The sequence below is a fragment of the Drosophila navojoa genome, chromosome 2 (genome assembly GCF_054131105.1).
Source record: "Drosophila navojoa isolate 15081-1374.11 chromosome 2, UAZ_NAV_1.0, whole genome shotgun sequence".
Classification (NCBI taxonomy): Eukaryota; Metazoa; Arthropoda; class Insecta; order Diptera; family Drosophilidae; genus Drosophila; species Drosophila navojoa.
In genome coordinates this window covers 6,679,185-6,697,764 of record NC_142890.1, presented here as the reverse complement: position 1 = coordinate 6,697,764, position 18,580 = coordinate 6,679,185, and the positions used below count along the sequence as shown (strand labels likewise).

At 42.2% G+C, this 18,580-nt stretch overlaps 10 protein-coding genes across 11 annotated transcripts; 4 read left to right on the top strand and 6 right to left on the bottom strand.

Annotated features, from left to right (window-relative positions):
* Positions 1–818: 818 nt before the first annotated feature.
* On the bottom strand, positions 819–2,449 carry GstD11 (Glutathione S transferase D11). 2 transcript variants are annotated; one of them, XM_030383580.2, is made up of 4 exons: positions 2,329–2,449; positions 1,434–1,646; positions 1,227–1,368; positions 819–1,166 (listed from the first exon to the last, which is right to left on the bottom strand). In XM_030383580.2, exons 2-4 carry the CDS (start codon positions 1,634–1,636, stop codon positions 840–842), a joined length of 672 nt encoding a protein of 223 aa, XP_030239440.1. In that variant the 5' UTR covers positions 1,637–1,646; positions 2,329–2,449; the 3' UTR covers positions 819–839. The 2 variants fall into 2 exon arrangements, with proteins under 2 accessions (XP_030239440.1, XP_030239439.1); XM_030383579.2 differs by lacking the exon at positions 2,329–2,449 and having other exon boundaries at positions 1,434–1,856.
* Positions 2,450–3,448: 999 nt separating this feature from the next.
* Positions 3,449–4,458, top strand: LOC115562308 (uncharacterized). The gene is made up of 2 exons (XM_030383578.2): positions 3,449–3,697; positions 3,756–4,458. The coding sequence occupies exons 1-2, from the start codon at positions 3,449–3,451 to the stop codon at positions 4,377–4,379; spliced, it is 873 nt and encodes a 290-aa protein (XP_030239438.1). The 3' UTR covers positions 4,380–4,458.
* An 18-nt stretch (positions 4,459–4,476) lies between these two features.
* On the bottom strand, positions 4,477–5,404 carry LOC115562310 (glutathione S-transferase 1-1). The gene has a single exon (XM_030383581.2). It carries the CDS (start codon positions 5,252–5,254, stop codon positions 4,604–4,606), a length of 651 nt encoding a protein of 216 aa, XP_030239441.1. The 5' UTR covers positions 5,255–5,404; the 3' UTR covers positions 4,477–4,603.
* Positions 5,405–6,452: 1,048 nt separating this feature from the next.
* Positions 6,453–7,297, bottom strand: LOC108658502 (glutathione S-transferase 1-1). The gene has a single exon (XM_018111167.3). The coding sequence runs from the start codon at positions 7,227–7,229 to the stop codon at positions 6,588–6,590; it is 642 nt and encodes a 213-aa protein (XP_017966656.2). The 5' UTR covers positions 7,230–7,297; the 3' UTR covers positions 6,453–6,587.
* A 265-nt stretch (positions 7,298–7,562) lies between these two features.
* Positions 7,563–8,389, bottom strand: LOC115562311 (glutathione S-transferase 1-1). Its single transcript, XM_030383583.2, has one exon. It carries the CDS (start codon positions 8,318–8,320, stop codon positions 7,676–7,678), a length of 645 nt encoding a protein of 214 aa, XP_030239443.1. The 5' UTR covers positions 8,321–8,389; the 3' UTR covers positions 7,563–7,675.
* Positions 8,390–11,472: 3,083 nt separating this feature from the next.
* Positions 11,473–12,333, top strand: LOC108659283 (glutathione S-transferase D1). The gene has a single exon (XM_030383585.2). It carries the CDS (start codon positions 11,516–11,518, stop codon positions 12,143–12,145), a length of 630 nt encoding a protein of 209 aa, XP_030239445.1. The 5' UTR covers positions 11,473–11,515; the 3' UTR covers positions 12,146–12,333.
* Positions 12,334–12,986: 653 nt separating this feature from the next.
* eIF2D (eukaryotic translation initiation factor 2D) lies at positions 12,987–14,992 on the top strand. Its single transcript, XM_030383577.2, has 2 exons — positions 12,987–13,551; positions 13,618–14,992. Exons 1-2 carry the CDS (start codon positions 13,152–13,154, stop codon positions 14,922–14,924), a joined length of 1,707 nt encoding a protein of 568 aa, XP_030239437.1. The 5' UTR covers positions 12,987–13,151; the 3' UTR covers positions 14,925–14,992.
* On the bottom strand, positions 14,978–16,142 carry Pglym78 (phosphoglyceromutase 78). Its single transcript, XM_018113496.3, has 3 exons — positions 15,926–16,142; positions 15,369–15,866; positions 14,978–15,308 (listed from the first exon to the last, which is right to left on the bottom strand). The coding sequence occupies exons 1-3, from the start codon at positions 16,026–16,028 to the stop codon at positions 15,142–15,144; spliced, it is 768 nt and encodes a 255-aa protein (XP_017968985.1). The 5' UTR covers positions 16,029–16,142; the 3' UTR covers positions 14,978–15,141.
* A 120-nt stretch (positions 16,143–16,262) lies between these two features.
* On the top strand, positions 16,263–17,571 carry LOC108660188 (uncharacterized). Its single transcript, XM_018113495.3, has 2 exons — positions 16,263–16,506; positions 16,604–17,571. The coding sequence occupies exons 1-2, from the start codon at positions 16,403–16,405 to the stop codon at positions 17,292–17,294; spliced, it is 795 nt and encodes a 264-aa protein (XP_017968984.1). The 5' UTR covers positions 16,263–16,402; the 3' UTR covers positions 17,295–17,571.
* Positions 17,485–18,511, bottom strand: GILT2 (Gamma-interferon-inducible lysosomal thiol reductase 2). Its single transcript, XM_030383587.2, has 4 exons — positions 18,288–18,511; positions 18,073–18,237; positions 17,727–18,020; positions 17,485–17,666 (listed from the first exon to the last, which is right to left on the bottom strand). The coding sequence occupies exons 1-4, from the start codon at positions 18,345–18,347 to the stop codon at positions 17,565–17,567; spliced, it is 621 nt and encodes a 206-aa protein (XP_030239447.1). The 5' UTR covers positions 18,348–18,511; the 3' UTR covers positions 17,485–17,564.
* Positions 18,512–18,580: the final 69 nt, after the last annotated feature.

Sequence of the window (18,580 nt, the reverse complement as noted above, 5' to 3'; positions counted from 1 at the left end):
TATCTATATCTATATCTATATCTATATCTATATCTATATCTATATCTATATCTATATCTATATCTATATCTATATCTATATCTATATCTATAGCTATATCGATAATAAGCTATATCTAGAATATCTATATCTATATCTATATCTAGATCTATATCTATATCTATATCTATTCTATATCTATATCTATATCTATATCTATATCTATATATCTATATCTATATCTATATCTAGATCTATATCTATACTATAATCTATATCTATAGCTATGCGATATCTATATCTATATCTATATCTAATAGCTATATCTATATCTATAGCTAATATCTATAGCTATATCTATATCTATATCCTATATCTATATCTATCTCTATATCTATATCTATATCTATATCTTATCTATATCGATCTATATCTATATCTATATCTATATCTATATCTATATCTATATCTATATCTATATCTATATCTATATCTATATCTATATCTATATCTATATCTATATCTATATCTATATCTATATCTATATCTATATCTATATCTATATCTATAGCTAATCATATCTATATCTATATCTATATCTATCTATAGCTATATCTATATCTATATCTATATCTATATCTATATCTATATCTATATCTATATCTATATCTATATCTATATCTATATCTATATCTATATCTATATCTATATCTATATCTATATCTATCTATACTAATCTTAAAAAACAAATCTCTTTCATTGAAAGCCAAGAACTAAAAATTTATTTAATACAACTTTAACATACACACACACACACACTATTAACTATATATTTAGTATAGGTATATTACGGTAGCTGATTAGGTGCCACCTGTTTGATTCATCTTCGCCTTGAACATGTCGGCCAACATAGCCGCTTTGCTGGCATTGAGTTCTTCGTAGTCGTAGGGCGCCATGTGCTGCTTGCATCGTTCCAGCCATTGCTTGACATGTTTGTAGGTCTTAAGCTCGAAGTCGAAGGCCTCCAGCTGGGAGACGGTAACAAGAAGCGTCAAATCCGCAATGGTGAAATGATCTGCAGCTGCGTATTCGCGGCCTTCGAGGATTGAATTCAGCCAGCCTACAGCTTCGGCCAGCTTGGCTCGTTTCCCCTCGTCCAGGGGGGCGCCAATGAACATTGTGGGAAACTGCGAGGAGAGTATGTTTAGTTTACTAGATGTCGACTGCTTATGCTGTCAGCCACTCACATAGAAGTCGGTGAGGCGCTGATAGAGGGTGCCCAGGTCAAAGTGTAGCCGCTGATCCACGAGAGCTCGCACTCGTATATCCGTGGGGTACAGCTCGTCCGTCTTGGCGTAGGCGGCAACCAAATATGAGAGTATAGCGCGACTAAAATTGAGAATTAATACTAAACATTTGCCGTACTTCAGGTATTTTCATTTAGCGATTGTCACCTTTCCCACAGCACCAATCCCTCGTCGTTCATGGTGGGCACACAGTGCTGTGGATTCATGGCCACAAATTCGGGCTTCAGCTGCTCCCCCTCCAGTATGTTGACGATCTTCAGCTCGAACTTCAGATCGAGCATTTTGGCCAGCAGCAGAATACTGCGACAGGGCGGACTCGGAGGCAGATAGTACAGCACTGGCGTCGACATTTTACCACCTCTGACAATGAGAAAGTAGACGAACTCGGTTACAATTTGTTCGGTCCGATTCATGGGTATCAACTGAAAGGGCTTACTAAATTGGACAAGCACACGACAGGACACCAGTTGGTCGCTCGTACAGCAGAAAATCAATTCATCGATTTCAAATATTTTATTAATGTAAATTGCTTGACGATTTACATTAGGTCTGGACAAGGTGAATGCTAAAGGTCGACCGAAATTTCTTCTCAATATGTTATTTTGATAATATCTAATTTGCTTTCATTTATACACGCGTGGTTTTGGTAAACAAGCTAAGCTAAGTAATGAGAATCAATGATAATTGAGGCTGAGATCAGGTTATGAATAAATACAAAAATAATCTAGAAATTCCAAACAAATCAAATCATGAAGAAAACAAGATTTTGAAGACTTCTTTGAAATATAATGAATTAAATTACAAAGAAAAATATATAACCAATTAAGAATTATTTATGTATTATTACAAATTCGACAAACTGAAATTAATTAATGCAAAATACCAGATGCAGAAATATTTTAGGGTATGCAAGTGCTTGGCTGTGGATATTTATTCACACTTGAGTGTGTTACTGGCGTATTAATTGAAGCTGTTGTGCCTCGATTAATTTTGAATTATGAATGTGGGAAATGGAATTGCTGCCAGCTAGCTGCATACTCACACAATCCTATGCACCAGCTTGTGTTGCACCACGGCCACGGAGTCGATGTCTATGCAGTTCCCCAGTGTGGCTGCGAGTGTCGAGCGCTGCTGTCGTCGCTGCGGAGCTCTGGTCCTTTGGCTGGTGGCTGGTGGCTGGTGGGTGCTGTTGCTGCTGTTGCGTTGATGATGTCTTTGTTGATGATATAATCTGTTTATGTTAACTTGGGGACGTGTCTGTCCTTCAATGTATCCGTCGCCGTCGCTGTCACTGTCGTCGTTGTCGTTGTCGTTGTCTGCCTGTTTGAATTTTCAGAACTTTCATGTCATCGGCGGCTGCTTGGCGCTTTGTTTCATGTCTGTTTTGTTTTGCTATTTTCGTTTAGTTTTCATAGCGAACGTTACCTGGACGACAGCCGCGGCGCGTCGCCTCGGCTAATGTGTGCTCACCTGAACGGGCGCTTGGCGCGAGCGAAAGGGCGAGTGGCGCAGTGAGGGCAGTAGCCGGATTGTGGGGGCGTGCGGCTGCCAAAACTCGGTCAGGATATCGTGCGCTTGTCTGCTCCTTTTTTTCCCTTCTAAAATTAAGCCACTACATAATTTGTTGTAGCTACGTGTTTTATTTGTTATTGATTGCTGTAAGTCTTTCCAACTGAATGGCGCTCGAAAACTTGGTCAGGCGGTAACTGGGGGCGAAACTGAAAGTGGGCCCGGCCCGAATGCATGTTAGGCTAACTTTTAGCACTTTCTTGGCCACTTAAAAGCAGGCACGCGCTGTCGTGGGGCATTAGATAATCTGAAATGTGAAGGAAATTAGCTGAGCGTGAACCAGGCACTCTTTTTCGCCCGCCAGTGTAAAGCGAAACTTACCTAGCTCACTCGACGGGTAGTTACCTGAGGTGTCATTTATGCAGGTAAGCCAAGGACAATGCCTATTTTGGAAAATTATGGAAAAGACATTCAAAGGCATTAACCATTCAAATTCCCAGAAAATCTGTCATTAGCTGCAACAAGAAGGGACAATTGAGCGCGCAACGCACAAGGATAACAAGCACTCAAAATGGACTCGGCCAGACGGAGCCTATAAAGGCGCTGAGCTGCACAGGTGCCGTAAACAGTTGTCGTCCCGAAAGTGCATCGAGATGAGCTACAGAAATCCATACAACATGTCGCTGCGCCTGTTGCTGCTGCTCATGATGCTCTACGAGGCCTGCACGCTGCCGGCACTGGAGACAGCTCCCCCTGCAACAGCTGTCAATAGCATAGAGGAGACGGATAAGCTGCCGGACACACACGTCGAGCCGATCGCCTCAAACGAGGCCGCTCTGACCAGTGCCAGTTCCTCGAATCAAACTTCGGCGGGAAACAACGAACCGCAGGAACCATCAGTCGTAAGTGAATTAACAATCAAATGACGGTAGAAAGAGATCTCAGATAATTCCATTACAGCCGGGTGATAATGTGGCCAGTGCCAGCAGCAATGAGCCGGTATCCATCTATGCCGGCGGCCTGATCACGCCCGAGGCCTTTCAGCAGTATCTGAGTCAATTCGGCGGTGCTGCTGGCTTGCAACCGCTTGCCGCGGGCTATCCCGCGCCCCTAACTGGAGCGGCCGGCATCTATCCGTATCCGGGCCCCATTATGGTGCAGACCGGCTACGAGGGCTTCTTGGTGCCCGCCAATCAGGTCAGCCCCGATGTTGCTTCAGATAGTACCACAACTGTGGCAGCCACGCCCTCTCCTGGAATGAATCCCTTGATAGCCTTTGCGTCCCGCCTGTTGCCCTCCATACTGATGTCCACACTCTTCCGCATTGTGGCCGTCGTGCTATCTGCCGTGGGGGTGATCCTCTTTGGCACCGCCATCACCAGCACGCTCTGCCGACACACTCAAATCTGTGAGTTTCCAAACAAGGCCGTTAACTATCTACGCTTTGGCGGGGCACAAGATGTGGGTCGCATGATAGCCGAGGAAATTACGCCGGAACGCGTCAGACGAACCACGGAATTCGTGCGCAAGGCCATTCACAAATATCGCCAGCTGCAGAAGCTAGTGGAGCCGGAGTCAGACTAAAAGTTGGAGATAGAACTTAACTTTATCAATTGTAAACCAAGAAGAACTGAAATATATATATACTTTTATTTAGTCATAATCATGATGAGTTTTTATTCAAATATGGGATACGGAATCTAGCGAATATTATGACAAAATGTATATAATTGATTCGAAACATTAAAGATTATTATCATTCTTAACAATACATAACTTTATATATTAGTTTAAATGGAAAAAATAATTTAGGCTTTCACGTCTTTCATTTTAGCATCGAACCATTGTTTCATCTGGGCCAGACCTTCCAAATTTTCTGACCAGCCAGGCACTACCTTCTCGGCGTTGGCGTACCACTTGGCCACGTTTGGATAGCTCTTGAGCTCAAAATTGACAGCCACAAATGTAGAAACGGTGGCCAGAATGGCAATATCAGCGATGGTTAAATGATCGCCAGCCACGTACTCTTGACCCTCGAGGAAGGTGTTTAGGAAACCGACGGCAGTCTCGATCTTTTTGAAGTTTTCAGGATCTTCGGGCTTGTTAAAAATTAATATTGGGTAGTAATAATCAGCGAATGATTTGAACAGCACACCCATGTCAAAGTATAGGCGCTGATTGACTATAGCCTGTTGCTTGGGATCCTTGGGGTAGAGCGAGTCGTCCTTGCCGTACTTCTCAACCAGGTAGACCAGAATAGCACGCGACTCCCACAGTGCGAAGCCATTATCCACGATCGTTGGGATCGTGTGCTGTGGGTTGATTTTCACAAATTCTGGTTTCAGTTGCTCCTTCTCCAAGGTATTCACAATTTTCTTGTTCAGCTCGACGCCCAGAGCTTTCGCCGTCATGATCACTGAACGGCAGGGGGCTGAGCCGGGCATATAGTAGAAATCCATGCTGTATTTATGTACTGATTGTACTCTACTGTCGAATGCTGATCGCAAACTGATTTTGAGCACGGGACAGTAACTGCTTTTATAGCAATAGTTTATAGAATATTATCTCATAAGTACTTTTTCAATTGCTTATCATGTTTTGTTTGTCACTGTTACTTTCAGTTTTATATGGGAGTTATTATGTATGTATATGGGAATATGTAATAAATACGAACGTTCGAGGCGATTCCAACTGAATGTGTCATACTCGTTCACGCTTCAAGAGGCTACAAAATAATAAGGCGTGAGCTAATGCTGATATGAAAAGATATTATATGAAAAAATATATATGAAAAGATATATTGTATATCAGTGTGAAATTGTGATATAAAATCTATCCAAAATAAACATTTGCTAAGCCTGATATATAAAGATAGTAAAATATACATACTTCAGTGTGAAATATCTATCCAAATGAAATATTTGTGAAATAATAAATTTTGTGCGATAACAGAACCAATATACTCATTTGGCTCTCAAAGCGAATATACAAACAATTATTACTCATGCGGCGCTATCTACATATATCTCATGCATTCGAAATTAATAATAGAGCGATAACATTTCATTATTAATTGTTTTCTTTATTCAGAAATATAAAAATATGGTAGTGTTAATTTAATAAATAGAGACATGCATAGAATGTTAGCAAACTATGAAATTGATTTGCTCATGATAATTATTAAAGCTGTGAGAATTGCTAAGAAGAGCTTTGAAAAAGCTTAAACGAAGCATGAAAGCTGCCTGAGTTCGCTAAATTTACGGCGCGCAACAGGTTAGAAAGAACATTTAAAAAGTCAACACATATGGTATTTTTAGCGCCGCGACGAATAAGCTCGATTTGCACAGACATACGTACATACACACACACATATGTACATACACAGAAATATAAGAATATATGCAAACATACAAACATATGTATGTAGAAGCCATGCCATGCAAATAAGCTGAATACACGAAAGCTGAAGCTGCAAAGTTCATGCTTAAATACAGCTGTATGTACATACATATGTATATACATATGTGTATGTGCATATGCACAGATATACACATATATATGTATGTACATATTTGTAAGCACTGCGAAGCTTTTCGCCGGTAATTATTGACATGCTTAATTTCAGTGATTGTTTGGTAAATAAATAAATACACTTAGTTCAACTAGCCGGGAATACATGTACATACATAAATATATATAAAGTTTATTCAATATTTTCTGCGAACTTATTGTTTAGTGAAATTATAAATATTTGTTATACAATATGAATTTGCGATTGCGATTGCGATAAATTTACTGTTTGCGCATTCCAGCAATGCGCTCTTTGAGCTTCTCCAAGCCTTCAACGTTCTCAGCCCAGCCGGGCGTCTCTTTTTGGACACGTTCGTACCAGTTAGCCACGTTCGGATAGTTGGCCAGTGGGAAGCCCACTGTCACAATGGTCGATACACTGGATAAGATGGAAATATCGGCGATGGTCAGCCGACTGCCGGCAACATATTGTTCACCTTCCAGGAAGGTGTTCAGGAATGCAAAGGCAGCTTCGACTTTCTTGAAGATCTCGGGATCAGCGGGCTTGTTGAAACGAAACTGTGGATAGTAATAGTCGGCGAAAGCCTGGTAAAGCACACCCATGTCAAAGTACAGGCGCTGGTTCACTAGTGCCTTTTGCTGTGGATCCTTGGGATAGAGCGAATCGTCTTTGCCGTATTTCTCCACCAGGTAAATCAGAATGGCACGCGACTCCCAGATGGCAAAGCCATTGTCGACGAGCGTTGGGATCGTATGCTGGGGATTCAGCTTGATGAATTCCGGTTTCAACTGCTCCTTTTCGCCAGTGTTGAGCAACTTCTTGTTCAGCTTAATGCCTAAAGCGGCAGCTGTCATAAGAACGGAGCGGCAGGGTGCCGAGCCAGGTGAGTAATAAAAGTCCATTTCCACTATCTGAATTCTCGTGTCCGACGCCTTCAATGCTCGAGCGACTACTGAATTCGCTCACTTTCTGCTGGCTTCTATTATACGAGTAGTAAAAGCTCAGATAAGCCATGACATATGTATGTGAATTGTTATCGCAACCCAATTCCTCTTTGCTTTCATGCTTGATAAAAATTATTTGTAAGTGGCATATTGTTCTGGAAAACCATGTGGGGTATTATCACCGGCAATCAGAATGTCATCGCGGCGTATTATCACTGGCAATCATAATTTCATCAATCGTGAATGCCTGTGACTTGCAGTAAAATGTTCGAATGGAAAAATTGGTAAAGCTTTTCTTCATAGCATGCGCTAGTAGTTATATATTTATATGTATATAATTCATGGAATATTTTCTGTCTTTTTTTTTATTCAAATAGTTTGAAAATTTACAGAATCATTATATTTTACTTCGTTGCATTTTCTTTGCGTTTCTCTGCAATCCATTCTTTCATTGCATCCAAGCCCTCATCCCAGCCGGGTATTACCTTCTGAACGGCCTCATACCATCTGGTCACATTTGGGTATTTGGTAATATCAAAGTCTGCCACAACAAATGTGGAAACTGTGGCCACAATGGAAAAGTCGGCCACTGTCAGAGTATCGCCAGCCACAAACTTCTGACCTTCTAGGAATGTATTGAGAAACTCAAAGGCTGTTTCCATCTTAGCAAACTTGGCTGGATCTGCAGGCGCATTTTTAAGGAACTGCGGATAGTAATAGTCGGCGAAGCTGTGTATCAGTGTGCCCATGTCAAAGTAGAGCCGCTGATTGATCAAAGCTCGCTTCTGTGGATCCTTGGGATAGAGTGAGTCATCCTTGCCGTACTGCTCCACGAGGTAGACGAGAATGGCACGCGACTCCCAGATGGAGAAGCCATTGTCCACCAGAGTGGGAATCGTATGCTGTGGATTGATCTTCACAAATTCAGGCGTCAGCTGCTCACCTGCCAAGGTATTCAGCAGCTTCTTATTCAACTCAACGCCCACGGCCTTGGCCACCATGAGAACGGCACGACAGGGAGGCGAAGCTGGCAAATAATAAAAGTCCATTGCGCAGTTACGTTTCAGTCTGATCTGTTTGACTGGCGATCCCCTACTGACTTTTATATGCTTCTATTGGGAAATGCGAGAATGTCTGGACAAATGTGTATACAAATACATGTACATACATGTATACCTCTGTATCGCCTTTCTTATCGTGTATTTACCTCTATTGCCGCCCTTACAGTATACTCAGAGAAAAACAACTGTATAACATCTTGTGTGTATGCGGAGAGCATTCCGAACTAGCTTCATTAAAATTTCTGAATTGATATGTGTAAGTAGACAAATTTTGTACACTGAAGCTCATCATAAAAATCAAGTATTATATTACTGCTATAATAAACTAAAATTTACTTGTCAAGATGGTTTTCATGAAAATATTATTTTGTGATAAACTTTTCATTTTGTATTAGAATCTTTCGCCTAATTCATATGAACTTAGTGTGCAGAAAATATCTAGTTTAGTTTTTAGTTACCAATTCTGATGGTATGTGTAATCATTCCAACGGTTGTACATATAGAAAAGATACAAAAATGATGAATATACATACATATATTCTGTTTGTAGCTGTCTAGCTAAAATGTACCCTGTAAATAGATTCAGAGCTCGATCATTGTCTCTATTATGTTCCAATATACATATATTTGTATATGAAAAGCGAATGATATACATACATATATGTACATATATAGACAATCTAATCTTTGTTCATAATTTATTATCCGCTCGTTCCACAGATCTTAAATATTTCGTGTTCAGCTTTTTGTGTCACTCTAGTCTCTATCAGCTTCATACGAAGAGGGTATATGTATGTATATAAATTGAATTTATTTCAAACTATCTTTTACTGCCTCTCTTACAATTAATCTCTTCACATTCAGCTGCTCTTCTCTTTGTTGATTCCAAAGCTCTCTGCGCCGCTGGTGGGATCTTTTATGAGAGGGTTCCATGACGCATGCGTTGTTGGAGTGGGTAAACCGGTTGTTCGGACATACATATAAATAGGTGTATAGCTCATAGACGCCACGACCTTTCTTTACATTTTTCTCTCTTCGTCAGAGTTCGATGCGTAAAAACCCAAATCATTGTTTATGATTTTCATTGAATCGTTGAATTATGCACGAATGAGTAACTTGCCGATGGTTTCTTATGCTTCATCTTCTTCGGCTTCTTCTTCACATTGTTATGTTTGGGGTTTTCTCAGAGCTACGAAGATTCTGGAACTTTGAAAAGTGACTAAAGCTCTCTCAGATCTCAGCTGCTCGAGTTGTTTTTGGCTTGAAGATTTGACTGACGTGTACCCCCATCATAGTGAGCCGGCTCTCATTGTTTATATTTAATTGCTTTTATGCAGTGTCATGGTGATAGTAAAATTAGCCAGTTGCGAAACTGATAAAAGTAAAAAAATGTTTGATGTGCATAGAATATTCGAGTCGTACGTACAAAATAAATGCCAAGTCATTTATTTTTTTGTAAATTACTAATATGAGAGAGCTGAATTTCGTCACAGGTACTATTACTTGAACTGAAACTTTATGAAACCTGATGAAGTCTTATACATCTAGCCATCAGGCCATCTGTTATATTCTAAAAAAATATATATTTAGGACAGAAAATAAATACTTATTTGAGATATGTTAGAAAATTAAATCAAAAGAAATAGATCTTTTGCGTCTAATAAAAATCGAAGGTGTAATTACAGAATAATTATATATGTAGTTGTAGTCAGGTTGATATATATTATATACAGCTCCTGGCGACTTTGCGTGACCTTAGCTAGTTACAATGGCGAGCATTTGTGGCCCTTCACACTAATCGCCCTGAACTAAGTTTAGCTTGGCCCTTAATGGAAAGTCAATAACATTAAGAAATGCACATACATACAGACACTCTGTAATACATACATAGGAGCAATACAAGCAAGTAATGATTACTGGCATATATTGTTATACATTGTACACAGCGTTTATTTACATGCCTTTAACGGCAAAGCTTTCGCTCTTGATCGATCGCATGTCAAGGGCGTGGGCAGCTGAACGTCCATACACATACATATGTATGTATGTGTATAATTTGACACTTTCAAGGCCATTGGAAAATGAACTACTTGACTGAATATTTGTTTGTTGTTTGTTTTTAATTGTAATTTTTTTTTTTAATAATTGAGCCTACACAAATATTTACGACTTAGAACACATGCATTTGTGTGCTTGAGATCAAATGTATTCATGCCGGCTTTAACAATTATTTTACAATTAAGTTATCGTGATTATTTTCATATATTAAATTTCTCAAGTTCTACTTAACAACAGCTGCAAAGAATTCACACAATTTGCCAAAAGCAAAATTGTTTATAATGGACGTAATAGAAGCTCAAGCTGTCTATATTATGTGAATGGTCAAATGAATAAATGATATACAGAGTATACATACATACATACATACTAACAAACATATACACACATATTAGAGAATTTTTGCAAAATATGTACAGCAAAAAGTCTAACAACAACTATATGACTGAATACGAAAACAAAATGTATAGTTAGTTTGTATGTATGTATGTATGTGTGTGTGTGTGTGTATGTGCATACAAACAACGCCAAACACGCGAAATCAACAAGCGGTCTGTTGGCATCTAACTGGCTGGGTGTGTCTATGTATGAGTGTATGCATGTTTGTGTGTATTTGTGTACACACTGTGCTCCCTCCCCCCAAACCGTAGATAACTCGTTGCTTGCGTTTGCCGGTTTCATAGCGGCCGGTGACTGACTCACGCCGGCGGCCGGCGGTCTATAAAAGCCGCGCGTCTCTTGGAAAGCTCAACAGTCTTGCTTGATACTTAGCACAGTGCGCCGTCAGTTTTCTGCAAAAATAAAGTAAGTGTTCCAATACACAGATATATATATATATAGTGGACAAGTTATATACATATGAATATATCAAAGTGTGTGTGCATTTGTGTTTGTGAGCCAAACACAATAGAACAAACTATGTGAATAGTGTGGAAAAAACCCAAAAGAGAAAACAAAATAGAACAAGTTATATCTATGACATCACAGGACTACATACATACAGACTACATGAGCCCGATATTTAATTATGATTCCCAATGGGTTTCCATATGTTTTTGCTGAAATTATAGAGCGCATCTAATGGTGGTTCATTCTCTGTGCTCTTCTAATTATAGTAAAACAAACATGGTCGACTTCTACTATCTGCCCGGCTCCTCGCCCTGCCGCTCCGTCATCATGGCCGCTAAGGCTGTTGGCGTTGAGCTGAACAAGAAGCTGCTGAATCTGCAGGCCGGCGAGCATCTGACGCCCGAATTCCTGAAGATCAATCCCCAGCACACGATCCCCACTCTGGTGGACAATGGCTTCGCGCTGTGGGAGTCGCGCGCCATTCTGGTCTATCTGGTGGAGAAGTACGGCAAGACCGATTCGCTGTATCCCAAGTGCCCCAAGAAGCGCGCCCTGATCAACCAGAGGCTGTACTTCGACATGGGCACCCTGTACCAGAGCTTTGCCAACTACTACTATCCTCAGGTGTTCGCCAAGGCGCCCGCCGATCCCGAGGCCTTCAAGAAGATCGAGGCTGCCTTCGACTTCCTGAACACCTTCCTGGAGGGTCAGACCTACGTCGCTGGCGACTCGCTCACCGTCGCCGACATCGCCATCTTGGCCACCGTGTCCAGCTTCGAAGTGGCCAAATTCGACATCAGCAAGTACGCGAACGTTAACAAGTGGTACGAGAACGCCAAGAAGGTGACTCCCGGCTGGGATGAGAACTGGGCCGGTTGCTTGGAATTCAAGAAATACTTCGATTAAGCTCCATTCCTTTTCGAATATTATTATACTTATAATTTATTCATATGCATAATTAACTCACAAAACGATTTGAGATCGTCGAATGTAGCGTGCTAATTTGCATCAAGCGAGTCTTTGGTGTGAACGTTTATTTTATTCTTCAAATAAAAGAGTATTCATTTTTATTGAGTACAATTTAAGAGAAACAACTTTAAGGTTTTTATTGTTTCTTTTTTTATAGCGCTCTCAGTGAACTAAATAGCTTATCTTTTTTTTTTTTTATTGTTTTTGATGATTTATTCTGTCTTACAAAGTCTGTAAACAGATTAGGAAATCTTGTGATTGTAATAAATGCATTGGACCATATGAAAGCTTTGGCAGGCATTCTAAAGCATAAAGTTATCTACGTTTACTCAGCTGTAGTTTAACATTGTTCTGGAAGATTAGAGCATAACAGAATTGGAAAACGCAGTGTATAAATAGTTTTTTGACATCTTATTTTTCCCTTTCTTTGTTAAATTCAGCTCTTAACTTATTTTTAAATATCTTGTAACTGTTACAAAATTTCTTTAATTAATATTTGGAATATTTGCTTAAGTGCCCGCCAAATTTCAAATCGGGTAACAGGGCCGAAAATGTGACGTCATCATCGAACTGTTAGTTAACATTAAAAGTAACGCAGCTCCTTCTTGCGCAACCTTAACAGTGCAGCCGGCAAACTGCAAACAGAAAATCAACAAAAATCTATTGTGAACTATCGCATATATAAATTTACGATATATTATGAAATGTGCATTAGTTATCCACACAGCAATCAACTACAATTATAAAGGAAATTACACTTAAAAATAATGGAATTCATATAGTGATCATTTAAATATATTGTTTAGCTACTCTTGAAAGTGACGGATCAGCTGTTTATTTTTCGCTCATCAGCCGACGGCGTGTGTCTATTGTGACCGACTATTAGTTTCTATTTACTTAGTTAGTTTAGTTTACGTGCGCAAATTGTTCGTAAGTTCCGCTCATGTTTTTAAAACCCTACAGGTTAAAGAGCAGTGCCGCTCTCAAAGGCTCCGAATCCAAAAAGCTGCGAGCTCGTCTCGAATTAGCCTTTCCACATGTGCCGGGCGACAATCTGCTGCCGGCAAAGGCGAATGTGACGCAGCTGAAAATTCTCACACATGGCGGCCAGCCGAGCATGGTCTACTGTGTGGACAAACAGCCGATGTTCTTTGAGCTGGATGGCGGGCAGCTGGTGCCCACACTCTACACATTGTGGGCAACGCCCGACATACTGCCCTACTTCACCACGCACGAGGGCGTGCTGCCGAAGCTGTCGAATGGGGCAGACTTGATGCTGCCCGGCGTGGTGCCGCTGGGCGTTGGACATCAAATGTATGGGCACTTCAAGAAGGATCAGCTGAGTACGTGTGTGTGGAGTATTATAAATTGAACTTGAATTCTACAATTTTCGATTTCGTGTCCTGCAGTTGCTGTTAACTTGACAAACAACAGTTCGGCTGTGGGCGTGGGACAGCTGGCGCGTTCCAGCGATGATCTGTACATGTGCGGTGGTCATGGCGTGGCTGTTAAAATGCTGCACATGTTCGGCGATAAGCTCTGGGCCCATGAACCCAGTATGTTGCAGCAAATCCCACTGGTTAAGATGAAGCCATTGACGGGTGACGATTTTCCAGCCTTGGGTAGTCCAGAACATCAGCGCAAAGCGACAAAAGCTTCACAACCCGAGCAGGCATCTTCACCCGAACCCATATCACAAGCTACAGAATCTGCTGAGTTGGAGTCCAGCACAGCGGCCTTAACGTTGGACGAGTCCAGTGAAACTTCAGCAGTTCCCGAAGCACCATCACCAGATGAGGCCACACCGGAAACGTTGCTCAAGAAGGCATTTTTGGCTGCGCTTAAACACAATGGCAAGAAGCTGCCGCTGCCGCTATTGACGAGCAACTTCTTTAGGCTTTACGTGGTGCCCGAGGCAGCTGAACCGATCGATTTGAAGAAGACGCGCTACAAGAAGCTGTCCAATTTCCTGGCAGAGATGGTCGATCAGGGCTTCATAGTGGTGCGAGAGGAGACGAAGGGCGTGGATAAGATCATCTCTGTCGATCTGGAGCATCCAGAACTGGTGAACTTTATAACAGATGTGAAGACGGGCGATAGTAGCGGTGCAACGACCGAAAAGCTACTGTTCCACTCGGAACTCAAGGAGATGTATATCGTGTCTGATGTTACCGCAGCGTTCTTCACAAAGTTGAACTACAAACGAGGCGAGGGCATTCCCGTGGGTCAGGTCAAGAAGATTGTGCGCGAATATGTGAGCAAGCATAACCTAATCGATCCGCAGACAAAGCTGGTGCGTCCCGATGCGGTGCTCCAGGAGCTGTGCGGCAATCGGGAGGGTACTCTAAGCGAACTGACCTCCATTATCACTAGCAAAATGGAGCATTCCTATCAAATGTGCAGCGGCAAGGACGTCAGTGGCAAGCCCCAAATACAAATGTCACTGGCCACCAGGTCGGGCAACAAGAAAGTGACCCTGGTGAGTAACATCGAAGCCTACGGCATCATCATGGCCGAGCTGATAAAGCTATGCAAACAAGGCGCTGCCGCCAGCACAAGCATCGTCAAGCTGCCTCATCAGAAGCACGAGCAGCTGCAGGTGCAGGGCAATCAGATCCGCTTCATATACACGCTGCTCACGGAGACCTACAAGGTGCCGCCCAAGTGCATATTGGGCCTGGAGCTAGCCAAGGATGGCAAGAAGAAACGCAAGTGATCGAATCAGCGGAGGAAGTGAATGTAATAAAACCCAAAGATCTGACCTTTGGCTTCTGTTATAATAAATTATTTATTAACTGTACTTGGGAGTGGGGATGAACCGAATTCGTGCTACAAGAACCACAACAACAAACGGGAGGATGGGTCCAGCGTCTTAAGCCGAACTTAACAATGTCTAGCAATTGTGCTTGTTTATTTTGAGATAGAGATTAGGTTTACTTGGCCTTGCCCTGGGCAGCTACAGCTTCGATGGCCTTCTTGACTGTCTCCTCGTCGCCAAGGAACTGCATGGATACCACGGGCTTGAAGTTCTCGTCCAGCTCGTAGACAAACGGTATGCCAGTGGGCAAGTTCAGGGCCATGATGGCATCCTCAGACAGATCTGTAAAGATGAAGTGGATACTTTAACAATGATCAAGAATTTATAACAACTTTCACGCACTATCTAAATGCTTGACAATGCCGCGCAGACTGTTGCCGTGGGCTGCAATCAGGATGCGCTTGCCCTCCTTCATCTGTGGAATGATGACATCGTTCCAGTATGGCAGTGTGCGCTCGATGGTCAGCTTCAGTGACTCGAACATGGGGAACTCCTCGGGCTTGGGTCCATCGGCGTAACGTGGATCCTTGACAATGGTGTCATAGTAGGGGTGGCCAGGCTCCATCGGTGGTGGTGGTGTGTCGAAGCTGCGACGCCAGATTTGCACCTGAGCCTCGCCATATTTGGCGGCGGTCTCAGCCTTGTTCAGGCCGGTCAAACCACCATAGTGACGCTCATTCAGGCGCCAGGTCTTGTAGATGGGGATCTCCTTGTGGCCGCTGGCCTGCAGAATGCTGGCCAATGTGACCTGTGCGCGGGTCAGCACCGAGGTGTGGGCCACATCGAATTCCAGGCCTGCGTTCTTAACGGCCTTGCCAGCAGCTAGAGCCTCCTCCTTGCCTGATCACAAAGTATCGATTGATTGTATTATGACTTGTATTATGTGCATTTTAATTTACCCTTATCGCTCAGATTGGCATCATACCAGCCGCAGAATTGATTTTTCTGGTTCCACTCGGACTCGCCGTGGCGAACCATTACAATCTTGTACTTGCCACCCATATTTGATAATTGTACTAGTTTACGGAAAATTATGTTATACTTGCGGCGATGGCGCTTATAGCACTGTCGCTTTCCTTTGGGTCTGCTCAAATATGACCTACAAGGGGGCTTATCAAGGTCGTTGCTGTCAAAACAGCGTAATGCAACGCTGTGTGGGCTGTTCGCGGTTGTTATTACGTAAGGCGGTTACGTTTGGCGCCCAACTCGTATCGAAAAATGCAACCCTGTTGTTGTTTGGTTTTTCGCCCTGCTAACGCAACAGATGGGCAGCCTCGGCATCTGAACGTAGAAGAAGCAGCAGTAAACAAAGCATTTTGGAGCTTAGCTGCTGCAATAGTTTTTATTATCGTTGTTATTACTCACAACTAAAAATTATGACTGAAAAAGTAACTGCGCGATGCAGCTGGACCCAAACAGCTGGCAAAGAGCTGCAACAGGTGATACCCACACGGCTCTCGGACGAAGATGTCTTTGAAAAGTTAGACAAAGGATTTTCATTTACAGCTAAAAACTGCATTCACGCCCAAACTGGTTTACACACATATTTATATATATATGTATATATATATTTACAGGCCCGACTTGGACGATGTTATCGATGAGGAACGCGCTGTTTTGTTCTCGAACAACGACTGCCCGTCTATACCCTGTGAATTGCAATTTCAAATATCGCCAAGTTTTAAAATTGCCGCCATAACGCTTGTGTGCAGCGCACCCAAAGTGGAGGTATTTGTGGGGCCCACACAGGAGTATTTGGAGACCATCTATGGCACCAGCATTGAAGAGCAAGAGGCGGATATACCCATACGACCCTATCGTTACGATTTTGAAATCGATCGCTCTGGCATAGCCGAGATTAACCTGAAGCTACTCACCTCGGCCAACGAGATTTGTGTTTATGGCGCTATGCTGCACATAGCTCCGAATCCGAATGGCATTACCACTCAGCAGCAAAAGCCATTTGATATACAAAAGATACAGGAGTTGTTGCAAAAAGGGGGCACGAGCAGCTCGCCCAATCAAGCCGATGATAATGATGAGAAGTTGCAAAAGTTTCTGTGCATGATGAAAGGCCTTTCGTGCCCAGCACAGCCTAATCCAATGCCTCCAGCCACTGCCGCTGATATCAGTCCAAGTGTACAGCAGCAAATCGACGCCAAGTTCGAGCAGATGCAGATCACAATTACTAAAAGACTGGATGAATTCGAAGCGCAGCAAACCGCGAAGCTGGACAGAATTATTGCAATGCTTGAAAAGAAAAACTAATTGCTGAATATTATATAAGGTATAAATATTGGGGTAATCAAAATCAAAACTATGTTAAATATGCATCTAAAATTATGTTAGATATTCAATTGTGATCTTTTAAAGGTTTGTTTTTAATTATGTACTGAAACCGTTTCGTCCAGTGTTGGCCAAAATCAAATGCTTTTTATATTCACAAAGACTCAGTGACTTTGAAAATACCCATTTATGTATATATTTGTATATTAGGCAACTATAAATGTTCATAAAACTACATTGCATGGCATATTGTTAACAATTTTTGAGTCTTATGTTAAACTTGGCTTTGTACTTGGCACAGAATGTTTGGTCAAAGTTATCCGACAGATCTTCCTGGTCATCAGACTTGATTTCCTGATTGAAAATAGAGAATTGTTTGTAATATAATCTTGAGCATAAGCTGACTATACTTGCGTTATCCACTGCTATGGCCGGCACTCCTTTGAAGTCCACTTGAGCCGTCGCCTCAGCATATTTCTGTAATATCTCATCCACACTGCGCGCGCTCTTGCAGTCCTTCACAGCAGTCACATCAACGCCATATCTATTGGCGCACTTGTCTAGATTATTCTTGCGACCGCGCATCATGCAGGCAATTAGCTTTAGTGATATGTTGATGTCATTGTGCTCCAGAATGCAGGCATGCCAGGCATTGAGCTCGCACTCGTCCTCGCCGTGCTGACAGGTCACCTCACCCTTCTCGTTCAGCTGCAGCAGCAAATGCTCATTCATATGGTCGCTGCACATGCAAATCACTTACGTGGGCATTGCCGAAGGGCACCAGGGTTAGGTTCGTGTAGTGCAGTCGATCCTTGCGCACCATCGACGGGTTCAGCTGAGTGGTTACAAAATGCATGCAGTACGGACAGAGCGCTTCATAGTAGAGGGTAATGGGCAGCTTAGGTGCATCAGCTTCATGATGATGCTGCAAAACATTATTGATTATAGGGCACCAAATCTGACGAATTTCCATACCCTGGCACTACAGGCGACAATGCCAAAGGTGAGCAGCAGAAAAACAGTAAACGACTTCATTTCGCTGATGCTGAGCTCAAAGACGCGTTGACACTGAGCTTTTGAGTAAATTTGAGCACAAATCAAAATCTGCAATCTGACTGTATAATCACTAACTGTATTTTTGTAGACGCGCAGTGGCGTCGGCGGGGGGGTTCGCAAAGACACTGCTATGTCTGAAGTGTGATCTATGTATGCATCAGGGTATTTATATTGGTCTGTCTAGACAGGCGCCCTCTAATAAAATCTGCCTA